Consider the following 24,866-nt stretch of genomic DNA (forward strand, 5'->3'; position numbering starts at 1 on the left):
GATACAGCAGGTAGAGAAAGAAGTACTTTTCTCCCTTTCTCACAATACAAGAACTCGTGGGCACTCAATGGAATTGCTGAGCAGTCGGGTTAGAACAGATAAAAGGAAGTATTTCTTCACCCAAAGAGTGATTAACACATGGAATTCACTGCCACAGGAGGTGGTGGCGGCTACAAGCATGGACATCTTCAAGAGGGAATTGGATAAACATATGGAACAGAGGTCCATCGGTGGCTATTAGTCACAAGGTATAGATAGGAACTCTCAGTCTGGGGTAAGAAGTGATGCTCTGGGGGGGGGCAACAGTGGGAGGGCTTCTAGTGTCCTGACCCCACCGCTGGACTTTCTGATGGCACCTGGTATTTTTGGCCACTGTGTGACAGAGTGTTGGACTGGATGGGTCATTGGCCTGATCCAACAATGGCTTCTCTTATGTTCTTATGTTCATTAATATGGCACAACATCTCTTTCTGGCCAGCCTTAACTCTGCATCAATGTGAATCTTACCTTCAACTGGAACTTCTACTGGAACTGCAACTCTAGCATCTGGAATGTCTGAAAAGACAAGGGTATTAAGAAAGGAATGATCATATTATGCTTTCTGACCTGGTTTTATGATATATAATATAAATTACAGCTTGTCCTGGAAAGGTGAACTCCAGACAGCTAACACCTTCTGCTTTAGGTGGCTGGATAATTCATTTTGTCATTCCAGGGAAACTTTGTTTAGTGTGTAACTTTACCAGCTCAGCCTGATGCTCAAAAACCCTAAGTACAGATGTTTTTCTTTCTGGTATTGTGTGTGTGTTTGTGCATGTCTGGAAGTCATGGCTGATTTATGGCAACCCCTAGAGGGGCTTGGAGGCAACGGCCCTGCCTCACGGCCCTGGTATTCCTTGGAGGTCTCCCATCCAAGTACTTGTCAGGGTCGGCCCTGCTTAGCTTCGGAGATCTGATGAGATCGGGCTTGCCTGGGCTATCCAGGTCAGGGCAATACAGATATTTTTCTTGTGCTGTTCATGGCATTAAACAGCAGACAGACTATCCTCATTCAATTCAATTATAGTATTAATACAGGGAACCAGGGAGCCATCAGTAGGCTTCTGTACACTGGAGTTTCCCACTCATTTTGGCACAGATATACACAAAAGCCACTTCGGTACTTTGACCCCTCCCCCTGGATCATGCCTGAAGGTCAGGGATGCCCAGAACGCTAACAAATGCAGTCCAAGGGGTTGCAGTTGGAAGGAAAAATCCCATGCTTGTGTGCTTTAAGAACACATGCAAGGCCATCTGCATTCCTGTTTGAATTCAAAAATAAAGTTTGCGTTCCTAATATTTTCCCTTTACCTGGAGGCTTTACTTCCAGCTTGATCTCTGCAAGAAATAGATGAAATTAAAATTTTATTTGATTTTAAACACATTTATTTCAGTTTTTACATGTTACGGCATTATTATTATTTTTTTAAAAAAGGAAAAAAATAAGCCTTACGGACCTTTAGTTGTCAGGTACAGTTCAGCCGTACTTCTTGCTTCACCTCTTGGCTCAAGACGAGCAATTACAGAATACACACCTGAAAACAAAAAGGCAATTTGGTATTGTGTCATTTTTCATATGGTATACCAAATCATCAGCAAGAGCAGAAGCAACGAAAATTCTTCAGCGTTACCTTCATCATCTGCTGTAACATTGTGGATGGTCATATAATGGCAACGGCCCTCGCTTCTAAAGCTGTACTTATGACTCTCTCTCAGTTCCATTTTGCCTTTATACCATGTGACCACTGCATCGTCGAAAGATACCTCACACTCAAAGGTTGCAGACTGGTATTCACTCACCACTATGTTCTGAATGGTCTTTGTGAACTGAATAGGTTCAGCTGTTTTTAAAACAAATGAAAAAAGACAATAATTATCCTCTTACACCATTTATTTATTTATATTCTGATTTTCTCCCCAATGGGCATCCAGAGTCACTCATGACATCATTCTTCCCTCCTCCATTTTGTCCTCATAACAATTCTGCTCTGAGATAGGATGCGCTGCAAGAGAGTGACTGGCCCAAGGTCACCCAGTAAACTTCCATGGAGAGTGGAGATTCAAACCTGGGATTCCCAGATTTTAGTCCAACACACCCTGACCACTGTACCGCATTATGTATTTTTCTTGCTTATATAAAACTTTGTATATATACATGAATCTGTCCAAAAGTTAAAAAAAAAAAGAATAAACAAATATGAAGAAAATAACTTTTGGATAATGAGCTCATCTACTAAGAAGCTGAATAAAATGCTTTCCAAATAGACGTATCAATCCCAGGTGGTACACAAACTAAGCCTCCAGTGGTGTCTGAATCCATATTTAAGAAAGGGAATAGACAACTTCCTGGTTTTCACAAAACAGCATTTTTTTTAAAAAAAGTTTGCTCTATAGTTGATTCAGTGTTACAAAGCAGCTTTGTTTCTTCTTCCAGCCACGTTGCATTGCCTTCTGCAGCATCAGATGGCACAAACTGTAGTCCCTAAAAGCAGGGAAATGATACAGAGCGGCCTACATTTGTCTCAGCACAACTTTGCTCTCGCCCTGCAAAGACATTCCTAAGATCGGCAGCAACCCCAGAGAAAGCCAATAGAACACAAAAGACCAAGCATTCAGTTGATGTTGCTAATTAGCTGGGGGAGAAGGGGAGAGCGGGAAGCTGAGTGTTGATTTTCTTTCCAATGTCAAAATACGGAAAATGGGACAAAACTAAGAAGGATCTGCGCAGTATGTGTTTAGCACAGAAAGCGCCATCATCTACTAGAAAATAGATTCAAAACATAAGACAGTTGGTGCAAAGTTTTATATTAGCTTCAAGAGGAGCCCATTAAGATAACTGGTACAGAAAAGTACTGCGATTAAAGAGAACGTCTCTTCGTAAGAATGCTGAATGAAGAAGCAAAATAACGAGGAACTGCTCATCGTAGGTAAAGACCAGTTAAAAGAATTTTGAAAGAATGTTGAAACACAAAGAATAAAGTAAGAAGCGTTTCATGGTATTCAAGAGATATCATAGAAAAAGATGTTAGACCAGAGTTTGCTTCTATCAGAGCATTTTCTTTCATTGTTCTTCCCTTTGCCTTTTGGTTTATAAGTAAAGATCTCTGTGTACCTTCCTATTTGTGAAGTAAAAGAAATGAGTCTGTATACAAACCTTCAATCGTTAGTTCTGCAGATGTTTCTAGGTAGTCAAACCTGCAGGTATAACGCCCCTGGTCTTCCGTCCTTACATCCTTGATTATGAGCCTGTGCACCTTCTCTGAGACTTCTGTTGAATATCTACCTCCTATTTTAATGGCCCTTCCATTTCTCAACCACTGGGATTTTGCATTTGGGACAGAGAACTGACAAACGAAAGAGCACATGTAGCCTTCTTTGAGGGCAGTATCACGCAGAGGTCGTTCAATTGCAGGTTCTGCAAGCAGGTTAAAGTACAAATTTTAGAAGAAACCAAATAAAGGCAGCATCAAAACATAAGCTACTTTATACACAAGTTTTGCACTTACCAATGACAGTAAGCTTGGCACTGGCAATATGCGGTCCACAGACGATTCTGAAATTTCCCTGCTCTTCAAGCTGACAATTCTTGATTTTAAGTATGTGCCGGTCACCATCAATTTTTATTTCATATTTGTTGCTAGCGTCCAATTTTTCTGTGCCTTTGTACCAGGAAAGCTTGATTTCTGGATAATTTATCTTAATCTCACATTCAAATACAGCATCTTCATCTGTTAATACCGTCTGGTTTTCAATATCTCTGATCAGAGTAACGGGCTGCAAAATATTATTGATGTGGATCAATTATTTCAAAGCACAGATTCTGCCATCTGATAACATTGTAGTAATGTCAAGACATGGCATTAGTTCTAAAAATGTATTGCATTAACTACCTCTGTCTGTGTGAGTCTTTGCTGAATGAACGATACAAGTTCATCAAACTCTTGTTCTTCCCTTCTAGACCGTTCTGTTACCTCAATCTCCTGTTGAAACAAAGACCGTGATGCAGCATTAGATAATTTTTTAATCTTTTCATGTACTCACCACACCAACAATCCTACTTACATGACTAACAGTGTCATCCTAAACAGAGTTACAACATTCTAACTGCATGTCCTTCAATTGGCTTAGAAGGGCGCAACTCTATTTAGGTTGGCACTGATAATTTAGCTTGCCCACTGCTAATCTGGCTTTCATTACTGGCAATACGGCTCAGTTCTACTCCTGAAACTCCAAGGGCGAGTTCAGACTGGCAGTTTGGCCCAATATAGGCACGTTTCAGAAACGTTTTACAAATGGATTAGAGGGGCCGTTCACACAGGCATGTCTGTCAGGTGTTCCCCAGCCCTACTCAACCCGTCTTGTAACGCTTCCCTCCCGAGTTTAAAAAAATACTATGACCAATTTCTCACTAGAGCTGCGCCGCTGTTGCGCTGCCCTTTGCCCCGTTTTTATTGGTCAATTTCACACCTGAAGCCGCGCGGCCGCATTTTGACCTGCGGCTTTGCCCGCTTCCCCCAACGGTTTTGTGATCCTGTTTTTTGAGAATCATGAAACCTAGGAGAAAATTGGGCGAAGCCGCGGGTCAAAATGCGGCCGCGCGGCTTCAGGTGTGAAATTGACCAATAAAAACGGGGCAAAGGGCAGCGCAACAGCGGCGCAGCTCTAGTGAGAAATCGGTCCAGGTGAAAGTGGTAGCAAACCCTGGAGAGAGCACTGATCCCACTTCTTGGACGTGTGCCGAAGTGAGAAAAAGCCACTTACAGCAGCGCCTCTGGGCCAACGGTGCGAACGCTCCCTTGTGGCTCCTCCCGGTATGCTCCTGCGTCAGTCAGTGCAGTGTGACCGGAAATACAACTTGTTCCGGGTCTTTTTTTGCCACGACTGCCTCGTGCTTCAAACTGCCAGTCTGAACTCAGCCCAAGTATTATCAAAGGGTAACAGAAAGTGGCCACATAAAAATAACAAGATTGCTCAATTCTCTCTTTAGTATCCCAAAAGACAAATTCTTAATATATATATTTTATGCCTGGGTCTGTGATTACATCCTTTGGGGAAAGAACATTGGATAAAATTTGTTTAGCATGTGCGATGTGTCCTGGAATAGCTAGATATTGGTAATGAGCCAAAAGGGTTCACTATTTAATGCTGAGAAGAAACTACCCCAGGATTGGGATCTACTGAAAGTCAAGGTTAACATCCAAGTTTCAAATTAGAATATAAGTGCTTTAGACAACACTCCAAAAATGCATTTGCTTCAGCATAATACAGAACATATTTTAAAAGCCACTCTAAAGCAATAGTGAAAACCCAATTATGGAACCAGTAGTTACCAGTCTATGACTCTCTGCTTCCTGTTCTTGTTTCAGCAATTCAAAGGCTTGAAGGAGGCCTCGGAAATCAGTAATTCCATACATACGAGCATATTTCTCATATTCTTTAGGATCTACATTTTTAAGAAGTTCCATGATATCTATGGCTTTTTCTTCCTCACCTTCCTTCTTTTTGGTAGGAGTCCTGTTGGAATAGACAACTTATTTGTTAAAGAAGTACTGCCTTTCCCCCCCTCCGTTTGGAAGCTTTGGTTGAATTTGCATGCAAGTTCCTAGGAATTCTTATCTGGATAAATTAAAAATATTTTCAAAAGTGAAAGAGTGCTTTGTGAAGTTTTTACAGAGGACTGGATTCCGCCTAAGCTTTCTGCCAGTGGAAGACACTTCTAAGGGGAGAAGGGAAGAATTATTTGGGTCAGTTTTCTCCCTCCTGTTTCAGCCTGCTGTACCCTCTGGAAACCTGTCCTTAGGGGGTCGGTGAAGCCCAATAATAGCATGTTGAGTGAAGTGGTGGTTTGCAGTAGGATGGGGGAAATCGTTGCAAATCCTTCCCTTTTGCAAGTGGAATGCTTACGTGGGGCCCAAGCCTTTCTCTAAATACTTCATGTAATAACATGGGAATTAATAAATTATAATTTAACAGCATCCCCCCTGATTTCCCTAATCATCTAAAAAAAGTTTTAAATAACACCTGTGGTGTGCGTGGCATTAAAACAGAATGTCCAGAGACAATCTTGCTGGGATGTATTTGCACTGTGGAGGGTGTCAGTAAAGTGTGCTAGGAAGTCACCCACCTGGAGCCTAGGCATCTTTCCTCGATTCATCAATGTAACACAAGGTTTTATATTGTTGCAGGATATTTATGTTATTTATATTTCTAAGTGATGATGTTGGGATCCTCAGCATTAGCAATAGGGTAAGGTTAGCCCTGATCTGGCCCAGGCTAGCCTGATCTCGTCAGATCTCGGCAGCTAAGCAGAGTCAGCCCTGGTTAGTATTTGGATGGGGGACCACCAAGGAAGTCTCGGGTTGCTGTGCAGAGGCAGGAAGTGGCAAACCACCTCTGAACGTCTCTTGCCTTGAAAACCCGACAGGGCTCCCACAAGCCAGTCGTGACTTGCCAGCACTTCCCACCACCACCAAGGTTACCCGTTCATGATAACTGAAAATAAATTCTAGCTGCCCGCAACACAGAGAAGGCTGCCAAATGTTACACGATCACTCAATCAGCATCTTGATACAAATATATTATCAGGCTGACTTGAAAATTTATTTATTTATTTGCTTCATTTGTAGTCTGCCTTTCTCATCGAGACTCAAGGCAGATTACACAAAAAGCCCGGCAGTATGAATAGAGTGTTAAGTAGTATCCACCATGATCCTAACTATGGCCACTTCCGCATTGTCATTCTTGTCACTCGGTTTTCCCTATTGCTTCACGGTCGTCATCCCCCCAATTTGTTTTCCTCTCTCTAGTAGTCCCAGAGGGAGCAAAACACATGAGGAAAGGGGGGGATGGGACCCAAATCAATAAGGACAAAAGAGGGACAAAAATGAAGTGGCCTATGTTTATCTCACATCAAATTCAGAGGATTGGATCCTAGCACTCCTTTCCCTTAACTGAGAAAGAATTCTTCCAATGGAGGAAGATGATCTCTGCCAGAGGTATATGATTCAACTCAACAAGAACTTCTCACTAATAAGTGTGGTTAGGACTGCAGCCTGGGGGACATTTTGTAGTCTAGGTATTAAGTTTTATTTTAAACTTCTTCTCTATTTCTCTTGTGGGAAAGTTCCAATACTTACTTCTTCAGTTTTGCTCTAAGATCCCCTTCAATGACCTCTTGCCTTCTCTCCTCAACCTGCAAGTTGACATTACTTTCAATTTCACCATGTTGGTTAAAAGCCACGCATCTGTAGTGCCCAGAATCAGTTTTTGTTGCATCTTTTATTTCCAGCTTGGCTTCCTCTCCTCTCTGCTGGATAGTAATACGACCTCCCTGGTTTAGCTGCCTCCATTTTCCTTTCATCCATTTCACGTTGGGGATTGGATCACCACCAACTTTAGCAATAAATGTTGCTGTGGATTCTGGTGAAGAAAATTTAGTGTAGAAAACAGTGGTCAGAGGTTGAAGGAAAAGAGGTCACCATCTTATGTCAAATGTAACACACACAAGGAACTTTTTTTGGGGGGGGGAAGCTGGGCTTACTTTCGATAACGGTGATACTTTGAGGCTCTGAAACGAAGAAAAGCTTTCCATCCACTGGTGCTTTCTTAGCCACTGGGGCAGCTGCAGGTTTTTCTGGAAAATCAATTGTATGCATTAAATTTGGGGGCAGGAAGTGACTGTGATAAAGGAAACAGTCACTGGCCAAAACATAGATATAATAGTCTTGATTGGCTGCATCTACCGTCCTGCTTATTATTAGACTCATTTCATATGAACTCATTTTATTAGGGAGCATAAAAAGTGTTGTATTTTTATCAGACCATATCAAGTAATACAGAACACTCAATATCAGTTGATTAGCTTACATCAGTTTAAGGCTGTTTAAGCAAACACTTTGTGGTAATGTGGTGTCTTCAGACAATACTATGCTGTGATATACGTAGATTTGCAAATCATGGCCAATGTTCCCTCTAAGCTGTGCAGTCTTGCGAGCCAAAATTCTACTTGGTGAGCCACTGGCATTCAAGCTGTGAGTGAGCGATTTGGCTGCTGCATCAATTAGTTTCCTCTGGAGCCCTCCTTCCTGAGCTAAGACAAAAACGTGTGAGCCGGAAGCTAAAAAACCGTGAGCTAGCTCACACTAACTCAGCTTAGAGGGAACACTGATCATGGCATGTCGTGCTAATTCAAGTCAGCAAAAATAAACCATGTCAATACATGGGTGAAGCCACCACTAGTTACTCCTAGTTTACTACAGAAGTTGAATGGACTAATACAGCAGTTTTGCACTACCGTTAAATTCTCCAGGCATTTGGTTTCACAGTACCTTTAATCGTCACTTTTGACTTGCAAGTATCACTTCCAGCCACATTTGAAGCTTTGCACACATACTCTCCAGAATCCATTTTAGTAACAGCCTGGACTTCCAAAAGGGCAATTCCATTAGCAAAGCTAGGACTGCATTTATCAGATGATCTCAGTTCTTTCCCAGCCTTGAGCCACTGGATTTTGATGGGCTGTGATCCCTGGACATGGCAACTGAGTTGCAAGATTTTGCCTTCATCTATTGTCACTGGTTTAAGAGGTTGATCAAACACTGGTGGCTTCTTAGGTTCTGAAGTAAAGAAGTTAGGTAAGAATTTTTCTCCAGGGACACATAAGAGCAATATTATGCAATATAGACTAACAGAGACTTTCTATTGTCCTGGTACATTACCTGTATAGAAAAACTGGAGTTAAGGGAAAAGAAAGTCTTCTATAATTCACTGTACCAGAATGTAATGGTAAAATGTGCAGGCTTTTAGATCAATATGTAATGTTCTTACTTTGCATGAAAACAGAAAGAATAGAAGAACTTTTGAAAGTATTAGCTGCATTAAGACTATATTGCCAGCCTGCTCCATGCTAGCCTCCCAAATTGGTGTTCTGTCTACTGCCTGCTGAGGCTTTCTAACTGGCAGTGTTAGCACCAATAAATCTTGTATTAAATGCTCTTGATATGATATTGCTAAACCACAGGCAATTTCACAATTTGTAAAATGCCTACATGGACAGCAATTCCATGTGGGGAAAAGAATACAATCCAGGTTTGGAGTGGCACAAACGACAATCATGCATGCATGAGCAGTAAGTACTTGAAGTGATCCTCAGTGGATATGCTTTCAAGCTTTTTTTTTTTTAAAAAAAAAACATTTCTGTTCGTGACTGAAAGCATCAAACAGTAGGTTAAGAAGAACTGAGGGAATGGCCCCCCACAGAAAATAAGCATTGCGAATGAACAATAAAGAGCATTAAAAAAAAAGATTAAGAGATTTTATAATGCTTTCAGAAGCTCAAAACAAAGAAAAATATCTGCAAATTTTCTGGTTGCAGCAATGAATAGTGCTCTAGACTCTTGCAAGAGGTATAAACTTGCATTATTGAAGATGTTAGTTAAGAGCGGATCATTTTAATAACAAAAACCCCAGATAATGAAGATAGTTTTTTTATTAGTAGTATAATTTTCTATATGTAGCTTTGCAATCTGACTCCAACTGGCAGTACCAATAGATAACATGAAAATCTAATTTAATCCCAAAACATGGAACTGTAATTAAAATGAATGGAACCTCTTTTACATATGCAAGTACAGAACTCGATTAGATGTGAATGGACAATGCTGACAACTTATAAAATGAAAAAGAAAAGATGACACCATGAAGCAGGAGACTGTGAAATGAACTAACCTTTGATCGCAACAGAAGACGTACACAGTGCACTCCCAGCCTCATTGGACACCTTGCAGGTATATAAACCTGCATCATTTTGTCTTGCATTCTTAATGTGAAGAAGAAGTACATTGTTTTGGAATGAAATTTCACAATTAGGGCTTTCATACATCTCTTGGTTATTTCGGAACCAGGCGACAGTCAGAGGCTGCGAACCGGAAACACGACCCTCAAGTTTAAATGTGTTCCCTTCTGTTTCTTCTACCACTTCAGACAGTTTTTTGGTGAAAGAAGGTGGAATCTGTCGTTCTGTTCAGAAAGGAAGAGCAATCTCAAGATTTGAAAAGATTTTTTACAGTGCCATTTTGCAAGAAAGAACTGAATATTACAGGCTGTAATCTCTCATGATTTTTCTCAACATAGAAGAAGAAAAAGAGGAAGAGATTGGATTCACTACCCAAAGGTGTCTCAGAGGGGCTTACAAACTCCTTTCCATTCCCCTCCTCACAACAGACACCCTGTGAGGTAAAAGAAGAAGGAGAAGAGATTGGATTCATACCCCGCCCTTCACTACCCAAAGGTGTCTCAGAGCGGCTTACAAACTCCTCTCCCTTCCCCTCCCCACAACAGACACCCTGTGAGGTGGGTGGGGCTGAGAGAGCTCTGACACAAACTGCTCTTTTTCAAGGACAGCTGTGCCAGAGCTTGCGACTGACCCAAGGTCACATCAGCAGGTGCAAGTGGAGGAGTGGGGAATCAAACCCGGTTCTCCCAGATTAGAGTCCGCACACTTAACCACTACACCAAACATAACATACAAAGCTGATCAGTTTGTTCAGGGCTGAGGAAAATTTACAGCTTAGTTATAATTCTACTGTTCTTTTTTTACAACACCATTTTTTAAATAATAAATTGGGGGGGGGTTAGTACATGAAGAAAGATATAAACACTGTAAAAGTTCGCAAGGGGTAAATGCAAGAATATATATACTTTTGTCACTTTTTCAACAATTGTTTCCTTGTGTCCTAAATATTTGCTCATACTATATTAGATTTCTCCTGGTGTATATTTACAAAATATACGGGTTAACATTCTCCAGTGTAATGCATTATAATTGTAGCTCAGGTCCAGAAAGCCTGCCGTGCACCTGGAAGTGTCTTCCAACAAATCCCAATGGGCTGAATGCCTGTTTCCCAAAAATATGTCTACAAATCACAAAATCTAGTTCTTATCCTGCATATGAAACATCCAATACCTTTAATATTAAGTTGAGCTGTGCAGGACTCTTTTCCAACTTCATTACTAGCACTACATGAATATTTTCCAGAGTCTCCTCTGTCAACTTTCAGAATTGTCAAATGGGCTATATTTTCCACAAAACTGATCTGGATGTTCCCTCCAGTTCGCAATTCTCGGTTATCTTTTGACCATGTAACCTTAATCGGGCGCGTTCCAGAAATGTGGCATTCAAAGTCAGCGCTGTCACCAGCAACTGCATCCACAGGAGCAATTGGGATGTCAAAGAATGGAGGAGTCTTCCCTTCTAAAGTTTGGAAAAATTAGAGGCAATGGGTAATTGGGTAGATCTTACAGAATACGAGTTATTATACATAAGACTTACAGCAAATGAAATCACATGAAAACATGTGGACCAAGCCCAAATCAAAGGATGCCCATGGAGTGGGCATCGAATTGGGATGTAATTAGCAATATGCCATGAAATATCAGTTGATAACATTGGGGGCAAGTGTATGCTTAATGTCTGACTAACCTGTAAGGATTAGTCTGGCACTGGAAGAAGCAGTTCCGATTGCATTGGAGGCTGTGCACGTATATTGTCCAGCAAGACTCATGTCAGTTTGGGAGATCTGAAGTGTCGCAAGATTATTTAAGAATGATGTTTGCACATTATAGCCATCTCTTATCTGTGTGCCATTTTTAGACCAAGTTACTTCAATAGGCTCAGAGCCAGTAATGCCACAGTCGAAGGTAACGGGTAAGCCAACCGTTTCGTGAATATCTCTTAATTTTCGGGGGAACGAAGGAGGAAGCTTACGCTCTGCAAGGAAGCAAACATTGTACAATGAAAGATCATTTTTTAATGATCCGGTTGTAGCCTAATTCACTTCATAAGACTCCTATACTCTGGTTTCTCTTCAGATCACATTAAAAAGATCTTTCGTATATAAGTCTCCCGAGTCCTGACAGAGATAAAACTGTTGAAGATACGTAAAGCATGTCCCTAATCCAGTGGCAGCCAGTCATGACAAACTCCCATTGAATTTAATGACATTTAAGTTAGTTGTGACAAACTTGTTACAACTTTAGCTGGGTTGTGGTCATTGCCTTCAGAAGTGTTTTCCAGCAATTCCCATCAGATAAACAGAGGGCAACACAGAAGATGGGTTTGTTTTTTTTAAAGTGTAGCTTAATGCTTGATCATTCAAGATGGGAAGGCATGACTGAAGCCCGGCAGCACAAACTGCCTTTATGGAGAACCTCCCTCTTCAGCTAGATGGCACAGTTGTGTTACACAGTATTTTATCACAGCATCTCATCTTGCTTGTATTAAGGCTATGGAAATTCTCTGTCGAGCAGTTCCATTAAAGAGCAACTTATAAGATGTGATGTTTCCCAAATAAGACCTGATTTCAGCACAATACATTTTGAAAAAAATAATAACCATCCCTTTGAAAGCTTATTGCAATATTCACCTTGAACACTCAGTAGTGCTGAAGATGATGCTTCTCCAACACTATTTCCTGCTTTGCAGATATACTCCCCGCTGTCGTTACTATCCACCTGGTTGAACACCAAAGTGGCAACTTGGTTTTTAAAGTGCATTTTAGTGGTAGGGGTTGCTCTTAGTTTTGTGTCTCCTTTGTACCATGAGACAATGATTTCCTGTGTTCCAGCAATCTGGCACTGTAAGGATGCAGAATCGCCAACTGTCACCTGGATAGGCTCCAGATTTTTCACAAAATAGGGTGGTTCTGAAGAATAAACACACAGACTTCGTTACAAAACCAAATCACCTGTCCCTACAAATTGGACATCCGTTATTAAGATTTCTCTTAGAGGTAATTTTCAGTAGGCTACAAACCTAATACTGAGACTGTAGCCTGAGAATTGTCTTGTCCTGAATCGTTTTCTATATAGCAAGAATACAGTCCAGCGTCATCATTTTTGCTGTTAGAGATCTCCAGTATGGCAGATGTTTCTGTTGTGGTAATATTATATTTTTCTGATTGAGATACACTGACACCATTTTTCTTCCAAGAAACTCTAATGGGAGGTGTGCCTGTATATGTGCATTCCAGGGTTAACTGCTTTCCTTTCTCAACATTCAAGTCATTCAACTTCTTCACAAATTTGGCTGGTTCTATCAAAGATAATGTAAGAGTAAAAAAAAAATTAAAGAAAGTTTTCTAAGGTACATGGGTGATTTCTTACCCTGTATTAAAGATACAAAGCTGAGAGAGAGAGAGAGAGAGAGAGAGAGAGAGAGAGAGAGAGAGAGAGAGAGAGAGAGAGAGAGAGAGAGAGAATAACAAACCTTTGACATAGACATGAGTTGCACAAGAAATTTTGCCAGCATCATTGCTAACAATGCAGGTATAGTCTCCACTTTGGACTGGGTGGACATCAAACAGCTCCAGTTCGGCAACTGATTCTTCCAGGGAGATGTTACATCTGTGTCCTGGGACTAGTTCAACACTACCCCTAAACCATTTCACATCAAATGGAGGTGTTCCTTTAATAATACTTGTCAATGTTATATTGGCCCCAGATAAAACTTGCAAAGGTTCAGGCTTCTTCACAAAAGATGGAGGTTCTAGGCACAGACGAAAAGAGGATGATTATATATTTCTGTATTAAGATGGCTGGATTTACAAAAAAAGAAAAAAGAAAGAAAGAATATCAAGAGTCTGAATTTTTTTAAATTGGCACGTCATTTTCAATATTTACCTCGGACTATTAAATATGCATCACATTCATCAGATCCAGCTACATTAGTGGCGGTGCAAGAATAATTTCCTACATCTGACTCTTGGAGAGCGTTCACTCTCAAAGAACATGTGTTATCTGTAAGGGTGGCCTGATACTTTTCACCACTAGTGATCTCTTGTCCATCATGGAACCAGAAAACAGAGATGGGTGGTGATCCAATGACTTTGCACTCTAGCACAGTAGATGAACCAACAAGACCATGTGTTTCTTTCAGTGTCTTTGTAAATGAAGGAGGTATAATGCGATCTGAGGAGCATAAAATAAAGATAAACGTTATAACACGGGCACTTTCCTGAGTCATAGACTTCCAAGTGTTTAAGAAGAGAAGAAGAAGAGGAGAGATTGGATTTATACCCCGCCCTTCACTACCCAAGGGAGCCTCAGAGCGGCTTACAAACTCCTTTCCCTTCCCCTCCCCACAACAGACACCCTGTGAGGTGGGTGGGGCTGAGAGAGCTCTGACAGAAACTGCCCTTTTTTCAAGGACAGCTGCGCCAGAGCTTGTGACTGACCCAAGGTCACATCAGCAGGTGTAAGTGGAGGAGTGGGGAATCAAACCCGGTTCTCCCAGATTAGAGTCCGCGCACTTAACCACTGCACCAAACTGGCTCACAGTAGCAATAGTATCATTTTTTTGTCAGGATATGACTTGGCAGAAGAACATCTATTGAGTCTTCAAGGCTTTGAAAAGAGGAATGCGTTCACTTCTGATTTAGAAAGTTGTTCTTCACAGTGCAAGTGTTACAAGCGACAAAGCAAAGATATTGCATTACTTGGGTGAAAATTTATGCAGAAAGATTCATACATAATCGCCACATATTACTCTTCTGGCATGTAAATATTCCAGAGAATTTTCCAGGATGACATGACCCATGGGTTCTTTGTAGCATACCAAACAAGATTTTGAAATTTACCAAACTATATAAAGATGTAGAAGAAATTTGGAATTGATATTCCCCTCTTCAGATTAACAAACTAACCTGAAACCTGTACAGAAGCAGTGCAACTGCTTTGGCCAACGCTGTTTTTCACCTCAAACGTATACTCTCCACTGTCCTCTACTCCTGCGTTTAGAATCTTAAGGCCAGATACTTTGTTGAAGAAAGTGATTTTGTATTTATGGTCAGTAGAAAGCTCATTTCCGTTCTTGAACCACCGAGCCGTGAGCTCTGGTGTTCCGGCTACTGTGCACTCTAAAGTACAAGAATCTCCAGCTGTGACTTGCATTGGTCCTGGCTTCTCTATGATAGCTGCTGGCTCTGGAATAAGACGCAAAATTGTGGTCACATTGGCAAATTGGGATAATTTAATAAGAGATATATTATTCTATGACATGTCATTTGTTTTTTTTACCAACCTAGAACTGATAAAGTAGCAAAACATTCCTGGCTTCCAGCATCATTTTTAATCTGGCAGGTATATTTCCCGGTATTGGCGGGTTCTACATTTGAAATCTGAAGAATCGCGACTTTGTCTGAATATGCCATCCAAAGATTTTCACTTTCTCTGATGATTTCGCCTTTGTCCTTCAGCCACAGAACGGAAATTGGCTCAGAACCTTCTACTGTGGCTTGCAGTTCTGCCGGCTCCCCAACCACAGCACTGACATCATTAAGTTTTTTCACAAATTTGGGGGGTGCTAATGAAAGAAAATGGAACGAACATACGGAATGCATAAGAGAAGGAAGGTGAAATATAGAACTACTGAGGAAGACTGATTATGGAAAGACTTTTTTAAAACAAACCTTTCAGTAACACAGAGCAAAGGCAGGTATCACTTCCCACATCGTTGACTGCTTTGCAGTGGTATTCACCAATGTCAGCCGCATCAACGTTGAGAATGTGAATGCTAGCCAGGTAATTTTCAGACAAAATCTTGTACTTCTTGCTACTCCTAATCTCTCTTTTGTCTTTATACCATGAAATTTGGAAAGGAGGGGTGCCTTGGAGCTCACATTCAAGGTGAACGTCAAAGCCTCGCAGAGTTTCCACCGGGTGGGGCCTTTTGCGGAAAACAGGAGCAGCTATAAAAGAGGAGGTTTAAATTCTCATTATATTTAAAGGGCTGATGCTAGAAGGAAAAGAATACGCCCATTTTTAATGTTATGCAATAGAACAAGAGAACAAATACATGTAATAGGAAGTTCTCAAGGCAAACAAACCAGCCGGAGCCACGGTTATCTTTTAATGGAAAATGTAATTGGCCCATTTCATGAAGGAGAGCAAGCCCCCGAACGTCAGGGTGGAGATTTATCTTTTTAAAAAAAGAATGGGTTCTGACCTTTCACTTTCAATGAAGTACTGCTGTTGGCACTACCCGCTGAATTCTGGGCTTCACATGTATAGTCTCCACTGTCTTCAATGCTCAGATTGTTCATTTCAATGACTGCCACATTGTCAACGAAGGACATATTGTATTTGTTACTGGGATGAATTTGTGTGTCGCCTTTGTACCACACAACATTAATTTCAGGAGAACCACCTATCTTGCATTCGTATCTAGTCGAGTCATGTTCTTTTATAACTCTGGAGGAGTCTAACTTCTTAATAAACCTTGGTGGTTCTAGTGGGGGGGAAAAAACCAAGAGAAGCTTTCATGAGATAAAGATCAACGGTTATGTTAGTATTCAAGATCTCAAGAATTTGAGGCATCTGTAATAACTATCACAAGTAGGCTGGGAAAGAGATTTGTTTTCTGTCAGGATCAGAGATCTACCATATTCTTCACAAGATAAATCCGTGAAGTACTCAAGCATATCTGAAGAAGTGAACTCTGACGTGCTGAAATAAACTTCTTAGTCTTTAAAGCGCCATTTGACTTCTGTGTAATTCAAGCACAACTGTGTAATTCAAGCATAGCCTGGCTCAAAAGCTTTGGGTTGGGAATTTCCTGGATATTTTGAGGTTGGGGTTTGGGGAAGGGTCTCGGTGGGATATAATGTCACTCAGCCCACTTTCCAAAGCAAACATTTCCTCCAGGGGCCCTGATCTCTGTAACCTGGAGACCAACTGTAACCCTGAGATATCTACAGCTACCACCCGGAGACTGGCAACCCTAATTGCTCTGGCTACTTGTGTATTTCGTATCAGTAGAAAATAAAAGCACACAAGATAGTACAAAGGTCTTCCCTCTGCCCCCCAAACAAGAACAAAATCTAAAACCCTTTATTAGGCATCATTTATTTATTTATTGGGTTTAACCAACCCAGTCCTTACACATCATCTCTATCACATGCATTACACAAGTTTGAATAATATAGTAACAGAATTACATTCAGTTTTGCAAATCGTCTAGAGCGATAACCCATCCTGTTTAGCATTCCCTCCCTCCCTGCACCCCATTTTCCACCCTGAATATCCTTCCTTCACTCAGGTTCCCGTAGAAGCCAAGGAAAAAGGAAGTAGAAGGAGTTCCACAATCATGTCCACTGTTGCAGTAATATTTGCCCCCTTCTGTTCCTATGCTCCTCCCCTGCTCCTAGAACAACCAGTGGCAGGCAGAAGGTTATGGGTGCTGTACTGTTTGTGTACAACACAGTGCTAATGCCAACTGCTCTGCTTCCCCTCCCAGACCTACAACTACACAATCTAAAATGTGACCAACTGCTCTGCTTCCCCTCCCAGACCTGCAACTACACAATCTAAAACATGGAAAGGGAAAAAAAAGAATGTGAGCCTATGCTTGCCAGGGAAAGCAAAGTGAAGAAAATGCCCAGCTACTTTCCCTCCGTGTCTTTATTTGGTTCAAGTGACCTTCCTTTTTTCTTTCTTTTGGGAAGGGTTTTTATACTGATTGCTTCTAATCTAGCCTAGTATCCTGTGCTTAGAATTGCCAACTTTTTTTCTGGCAAGATTTTTGTGCCCCTGGCAACTGCATTACAGGACGACAAACTGTACTCCTAAAATATAGAATCATAGAATCATAGAGCTGGAAGGGGCCATACAGGGCATCTAGACCAACCCACTCTTCAGTGCAGGATCAACCAGCCACTGCTTGTAGATTTCCAGAGAGGGGGAGCCCACCACTTCTCTAGGCAGCCAATTCCACTGCTGAAAACTCTTACTGTAAAAAAACTTTCCCTGATATCTAGCTGGTATCTTTCTGCCTGTAATTTAAACTCATTATGGTGAGTCCTGTCCTCTGTGCCAACAGGAACAGCTCCTGCCCTCCTCTAAGTGACAGCCCTTCAAATACTTAAAGAGAGCAATCATGTCCCCCCTCAATCTCCTTTTCTCTGGACTGATTTCATACGAAAATCTCCTCAAAACATGCTTGTACCACCTGTTAAAAAATAGGGAACTTTACAATTCTGTTACAATACTAAACTAAACTATCTTTTCTCTTATCACTTCAGTCCAGCTCTTTTCTTATTCTGGAGTTCAAATTTCTACAGTTTTACAGTGCAATCCTAAACAGTTATACCCTTCTAAGCCCACTGACTTCAATGGACATAAAAGGGTATAACTCTGCATAGGACTACACAGTCACACATCCATTGGCGAAAGCTACCCACAATTATTTTCACCTAAAAATATACCCCACTCAAGTATCACATATTAAAAAATGGCATTCTATATTCAGACACGTTTAAGGCCTAATATATTCCCACACGTTACTAAATTTAAACAATCTTGCAAGCAGCAAATGCAAAGTATGGCATGGTATTAATTTTCACATCAAAATAACTTCATATAAAAATCCCAAAAAGATTTTTATCAGCTACTAATGCTGTTCAGGGATGCTAATCAATGCTCCCTCTAAGCTGTGGAGTCTTGTGAGCAAAAATTCTACTTTGCGAGCTACTGGCATTAAAGTTGTGAGCGAGAGATTTGGCTACTGCATAAATTAGTTTGCTCTGGAGCCATCCTTCCTGAGCTAAGGCAAAAATGTGTGAGGCAGAGGCTAAAACACTGTGAGCTAGCTCACGCTAACTCAGCTTAGAAGGGACACTGATGCTATTCCCTGTTTCCACTTCAAATGTCAGAAGATTCTTCTCCCCTCCCATTTTTTTGCATTATAAAAGAGGAGCTAAAGAACAAACTAAAACAGCAATTTTGTAAATTACCTTTGAAGCTCAGCTGAGCAGCACAAGAATCCTTCCCAGCATCGTTGCTTGCGTAGCAGGTGTACAGTCCAGCATCCCCTTTACCTACTTTAAGAATTGTAAGCGTGGCGGTGTTTTCTACCACGGTGATCTTGTAATTGCCGCCGGGGCGGATCTCTCGGTTATCTTTTGCCCAAGTGACTTTCAGTGGCGCTGATCCCGTGACGTGGCACTTGAAAGAACCACTTTCCCCGAGAGCGACATCGAGGGGCAAAGGCTTCAGATCAAAGAATGGAGGCTTCAGGTGTTCTAAAAAGGAAAATGTACGATGGTACATGATGAAGGGAGCTCTGACTCTCGAAAGCTTACATCATGAAAATCCCGTTGGTCCCTAAGGTGCTACTGGACTCATATCTTGCTCTTCTGTTGCAGACCATCACAGCTACCCACTTGAAACTAAATGCAGTTCTTGTTGATGCAAGCCCTTCAAAAGGCCCTGTCTCAAATGTTCTCACAGACACCCCCGATCTGTCCTTTCCAATGAAACCAAAGCAATGTACACAGAGGTTAAATTTAGTACAAACCTGTGAGTTGGAGCTTGGCAGCCGAAGAAGCTTTTCCAATAGCGTTGTGAGCGGAGCAAGTGTACTGGCCGCTGTGACCCGCATTGGTCTGCAAGATCTGAAGAGTCGCTACGTTATTTAAGAAGGTGATCTGAATGTTTTCGTCTCCACTAAGCAACACCCCATCCTTATACCAAGACACTTCGATAGGTTCGGAGCCAGTTATTCGGCAATCAAAAGTGACTGGAGAACCAACAGTCTCCTGAAGATCTTTCAGCTTTCTCGTAAATGAGGGTGGAAGTTTACGGTCTGCAAAAAAAGAAATTGTAGCCTATAATAATTTATACGAGATTCATAAAAGGATATAGGAGGGCATCTTGCATTTGGACTGTAGGGGCAGTGCCTGCATGTGAAAGATCCTCATTTGACTTGGGATTTCCCTCCCCCTTCCCTATGCACATGGGCGCATGCAGGAGCATAGAAAAAATGGGAGGGCCATGCATGACTCATATTACCTTCTAGCCCCCTCCCCTGACCAATGCAATTTACTCATGTTCAGGTCATGAGTAATTTCCAAAGCATGGAGAAGGATGGCTGGACAATAGCATTGGAGATTTTTACTGATATTTCTATAGCTCATAAAGTCTTCATACAGAGTCTGCATGCATGTCTGAGGGTACATATAGGGACCAAGGAAAACAGGTGGTTATTGAGCCCAATAAAAATCCTCTATGCATGGACAATGTTCTCATGATGTGAGTGGAGCATGCCATTAACGTACCTCACGCACATGATTTATACTTATAATTATGAAATTATAAGGCTCCATTATCGGAAAAGAAACCATCACCTTTGACAGTGAGCATTGCTGCTGAAGAAGCAAACCCAACGCTATTTTCTGCTTTGCAGACATATTCGCCAATGTCCTCATTGTCCACCTGGCTGAAGGTGAGCGATGCCATGTTGTTCTTGAAGTGCATTTTATAAGCTGGAGTAGATCTTAGCTTTGTATCTCCTCTGTACCATGACACTTTAATTTCTGGGGTTCCAGCAACTTGGCATTGTAAAGTTGCAGGCTCTCCAACAATCACCTCCATACGCTCCAAGTGTTTAACAAAATGCGGCGGTTCTGAAGTACAAATGACCACCGTCAATAACCAACAAAACTAAGCATATTGTATGATGGTAACTAATATAAGAACAGACATCCAATTTAAGAGTGTAACGCACCCAAGACTGATACCAGGCCACGGCATGTATCCTCTCCAGCATCATTTGCAATTTCACAAGCGTATTCTCCTTCATCTTCTCTGCTACTGTTAGGAATTTCCAGTATGCCCGATTTTTCTGTTGTTGTGATACTGTATTTTGGAGATGGTGTGATGTTTAAGCCATTCTTCTTCCATGTGACTGAAAGCGGAGGTGTCCCGCTGAACGTACTTTCCAGAACAATGGATTTGCCATGCTCTACGCTGAAATCACTCAGTTTCTTCACAAAGACAGCTGGTTCTGAGGTAAAGTTAGCCGAAAGAAAAGGTCAGACCAAAAACTGTACCATGTGTGAAGGTATGTGCATGTATGCACATGGGTACATGCCACAATTAGAATACAGGGTAGCATTTGAGACAAACCTTTGACAAAAAGATGGGTGGTGCACGAAGCACTGCCAGCATCATTAGTGGCCAGGCATGTGTAATCTCCAGTCTGAAGAGGTCCTACTTCAAATAATTCCAGCTCTGCTGTTGAGTCTGCCACAACAATGTTGCATGTTTTTCCTGGCACCAGTTCTCTACTCCCCTTAAACCAATTAACTTTGAATGGAGGTGTTCCTCTGATCACAGCCCTGAATGTTACACTCATTCCAGGTAAAACCTCCAATGGATCGGGTGACTTTGCAAAAGATGGAGGCTCTACATTTAGACAGACACAGCAAAATGATAGTAAATGTGCCAGGTAGGCAAAATATTCATAAAACGAATTTCAGAGAAAGCAAGATTCATGCACAGAAGAAACATGGCTTATCGATAAGCTACTGACCTTGCACAGTCAAGAAGGCGCTGCACTCATCAGAGCCAGCAACATTTGTAGCAGTGCAAGTGTAGGGCCCCGTGTCGGAGGAGTCCAGAGCATTCACTTTCAAAGCACAGACATTCTCTGAAAAGATGGTCTCATATTTTTCCCCACTGGAGATCTCATTTCCACCATAAAACCAAGTGACTGAAATAGGGAGGGATCCAGCAATTTTGCACTCCAAAACTACTGAAGAGCCCAGCACACCGTAGGTCTCTTTTAATCGTCTTACAAAAGAAGGAGGCACAACTTGATCTGTGTATAAGGAAAAGCAACAACATGTGTTCTAACAAGAAACTGATACTTGTTAAGTAGATACAGTCAAGGGAAAAATGGTGAGTCAGAAGGAAGAGTCCTGGCTAACCTGAGATGTCAACTGAGCAAGTGCAGCTGCTTTTCCCGACTTCATTGTGCACTTCAAAAGTATACAGTCCCCTGTCCCCCTTGTCTGCAGAAAGAACTTTAAGAGTCGCCACTTTGTTGGAAAAGATAATCTGATGTTTGCGACTGTTGGTGAGTTCTCTTCCGTCCTTATACCATTTGGTAATTAACTCCGGTGTCCCACCCACAGTGCACTCCAAAGTGAAAGCATTGCCAGCTGTAACAACCATTGGTTCTGGCTTCTCTATAATCACAGCGGGTTCTGGAAAGAGGGAGATAATGCACCATAGTGAGTCGCAAAGCCAAGTCTAAGAAGCAAGTTATTATACTGTTGAGATAGCAAAGGCAGTTAAGACTTCGTTCTTATAGAAGGGGATGGATGCCAGTACCAACCTAAAACTTGCAAATGCCCTGCACATTCGCGCATCCCAGCATCATTCTTAATCTGACAGATGTACTTCCCAGCATTGGTGGTTTCAGCATTTGCAATCTGAAGAGTTGCAATGTTGTCTGAAAATGAGATCTGGATGTTTTCACTTTCCCGGATTATTTCACCCTTGTCCTTAAGCCACACAACAGAGATAGGTTGGGAACCTTCTACTACGGCCCTCAGTGTGGTGGGTTCCCCTGCATAGGTGGAGGAGTCACTCAGCTTCTTAACAAACCGAGGCGGTTCTGGTATGTGGAAAGAATGAATTGAGGTTAAGAAAGAAAACAAAAACAACAAGGGAAAGACAAGAATGCCTCAGAAGGATCTTGGTTGTTGAAAACGAACCTTTGAACTTCACTGCGCATACGCAAGTGTCGCTTCCCACCTCATTTGCAACTTTGCACTGATACTCCCCAGTGTCTGCAGCTTCAAGGTTAAGAATGTGAACACTGGCAGTGAAATTCTTTGTTGTAACTTTGTACTTCTTACTGCTTCTGACTTGTTTCCTATCCTTGATCCAGGCCACTTCAAATGGTGGCGTGCCTGCAATTTCACACTGAAGGATGACATCAGAGCCCTTAAGTGTGTCCACAGGGCTAGGTCTCTTGCTAAAAACAGGAGGTTCTATAAAAGAAGAACATGAAAATGAGCTTGTGTAATTGGACTCCTGGGAATGGTTTCTTAAGTCACAGGAGGGGCAGGACATTCAGGAACTGATGCCAGAAGTCAACACTTGTAAATCCCTCTTTAGGTTCCTAAGTAAGTTCTTTAGCGTTCAAAAGTGCTGACCACATATGATGATGCTGGTTCTGTATCCACTGTTGTAAAGTCCCCCCCCCCGAAAAACTCTGACAGCTCACCACAAATTCTTTTAGAATACTGCACAAAAGGAGTTTGGTGCGCGCCTTCACATAACCTTCAATATGCACCATGGTTTTGCTACAGGAACAGAGTGTATAATTCTACATCGAGTTTCAGGCCAGGTAGCCATGTTGGACTGAGCCAGAACAGTAAGATTCAAGTCCAGTAGAACTTTAAAAAACCAAGAAGATTTCCAGATATCTCGTGAAGGTAGCTTTGACTCGCGAAAGCTTATAACCTGGATATCTAGTTGGTCTTTAAGTTGCTCCTGGACTCAAATCTTAAAATCATTCATCTACTCCATTTTCTATATTCTGTATCTCTGTACTTTCTTTATCCAAGAGTATACTCTTACTGACTTCCCTTCTATCTTTACGAGCATCTAGAACTAAAAATAAGTTGTGACTTCCCGCCCCCCCGTTCGTATCGAATGTCTTTTCTATCTATAGAGAGTTGCTAGGAGCTAACGGAGGAGCAGCTAATGGTCCCTGCAGCTGGCACCCACACAGAAAGCCAGTCCTCCTACTCCTCTAAACTCATGTCTTTCATTATCACCCACTTCTTAGATCCATCCACCTGCCATCTCTTGTCACTGATCTCCTAGGTATTAGTTAGATGTTCAGAAAGTATGTCCTGACTGAGGTATAAGGTGTCTTTGAACCTTAGACCATCGCAGACTGGATGACAGGAAATGGGCTGCAACCCTTCATGTCTTCTGCTACTGTACTGCTCTGTTGCCTCAGGGCCAGAGAAGGCTAAAACGAGAACTGAACCTGGTCCTATAAGGCTGTTCCTTCTACGCTGACATACTTCAAGATCATTTTACAATACGTTAGCATAGCGTGCTTGGGTCCTACCAATCAGCATTTCAGCCAGTTTTGCTATCTGTTATGCTTTGCTACTTATAGTCTTTACTACTCATCTCCAAACAATTGTTTAAATCACACATGAACACATGAATCTGCCTTCTGCTGAATCAGAGTATCGGTCCATCAAAGTCAGTACTGTCTGCTCGGACTGGCAGTGGCTCTCCAGAGTCACAGGGAGAGGTCTTTCACATCACCTACTGCCAGACCTAGAAATACTGGGGATTGAACGTGGGACCTTCAGTATGCCAAGCAGACGCTCAGCCTCTGAGCCACGGCCCCTCCCTCATCTAGTCATGCAACAGCAGAGAAGAAACAAGGTACGGGGAAGCGAGGAAGGCTGTGGAAACATTGGCTCTAACCTTTTACTGTGACTACAGTACTGCAGCTTGCAGTGCCTGCAGAATTGAGGGCTTCACAAATGTAATCTCCACTGTCTTCAGGGCTGGCGTTCACAATCGTCAGCACGGCCGTGGAATCGCTGAATGTCACGTAGTGTTTGTCGCTAGCACTGATTTCATGGTCATTCTTGTACCACACAATTTTGATTTCCGGGGATCCGCTGATCCTGCATTCCAGTTGGCAGGAATCCCCCTGTTTCACCATTCTTGCGGATTCTAGTTTCTTTACAAACTTGGGAGGTTCTAAGAGACCAGAAGGAAAACAGTATTCAGCATTTATTATTGTCATTAAGAACATGTGAGTTTTACTGTGGACATGATACCGGTAATGTTCAATGGCAACAAGCTAAAGTTAAACTTGAGAAGAGGGGGAAAAAGAAGGGGCTTAAAGAGTCTGTCTGTTGCCCTGCCCCGGATCTCATCAGATCTTGGAAGCTAAGCAGGGCCGACCCTGGCAAGTACTTGGATGGGAGACCTCCAAAGAATACCCA

At 41.8% G+C, this 24,866-nt stretch overlaps 1 protein-coding gene across 1 annotated transcript in view; it reads right to left on the reverse strand.

Moving 5' to 3' along the window:
* TTN (titin) overlaps positions 1 to 24,866 on the reverse strand; it is a 343,112-nt gene that overhangs the window by 198,688 nt on the left and 119,558 nt on the right. Inside the window, 33 exon segments of the mRNA XM_015413748.1 lie at positions 312 to 317; positions 508 to 555; positions 1,351 to 1,377; positions 1,497 to 1,574; positions 1,671 to 1,880; positions 3,194 to 3,454; positions 3,546 to 3,813; positions 3,930 to 4,019; positions 5,370 to 5,553; positions 7,176 to 7,458; positions 7,580 to 7,672; positions 8,367 to 8,654; positions 9,766 to 10,056; positions 11,003 to 11,290; positions 11,519 to 11,806; positions 12,462 to 12,740; positions 12,851 to 13,129; positions 13,304 to 13,582; positions 13,717 to 14,004; positions 14,739 to 15,017; positions 15,116 to 15,397; positions 15,504 to 15,782; positions 16,040 to 16,321; positions 18,825 to 19,112; positions 19,388 to 19,675; positions 20,217 to 20,495; positions 20,597 to 20,875; positions 20,998 to 21,276; positions 21,404 to 21,691; positions 21,801 to 22,079; positions 22,211 to 22,492; positions 22,593 to 22,871; positions 24,337 to 24,618. Coding sequence (XP_015269234.1) covers positions 312 to 317; positions 508 to 555; positions 1,351 to 1,377; positions 1,497 to 1,574; positions 1,671 to 1,880; positions 3,194 to 3,454; positions 3,546 to 3,813; positions 3,930 to 4,019; positions 5,370 to 5,553; positions 7,176 to 7,458; positions 7,580 to 7,672; positions 8,367 to 8,654; positions 9,766 to 10,056; positions 11,003 to 11,290; positions 11,519 to 11,806; positions 12,462 to 12,740; positions 12,851 to 13,129; positions 13,304 to 13,582; positions 13,717 to 14,004; positions 14,739 to 15,017; positions 15,116 to 15,397; positions 15,504 to 15,782; positions 16,040 to 16,321; positions 18,825 to 19,112; positions 19,388 to 19,675; positions 20,217 to 20,495; positions 20,597 to 20,875; positions 20,998 to 21,276; positions 21,404 to 21,691; positions 21,801 to 22,079; positions 22,211 to 22,492; positions 22,593 to 22,871; positions 24,337 to 24,618 — 7,773 coding nt within the window.

This window comes from Gekko japonicus, unplaced genomic scaffold, assembly GCF_001447785.1.
Source record: "Gekko japonicus isolate JY-2015 unplaced genomic scaffold, Gekko_japonicus_V1.1 scaffold743, whole genome shotgun sequence".
Lineage (NCBI taxonomy): Eukaryota > Metazoa > Chordata > Lepidosauria > Squamata > Gekkonidae > Gekko > Gekko japonicus.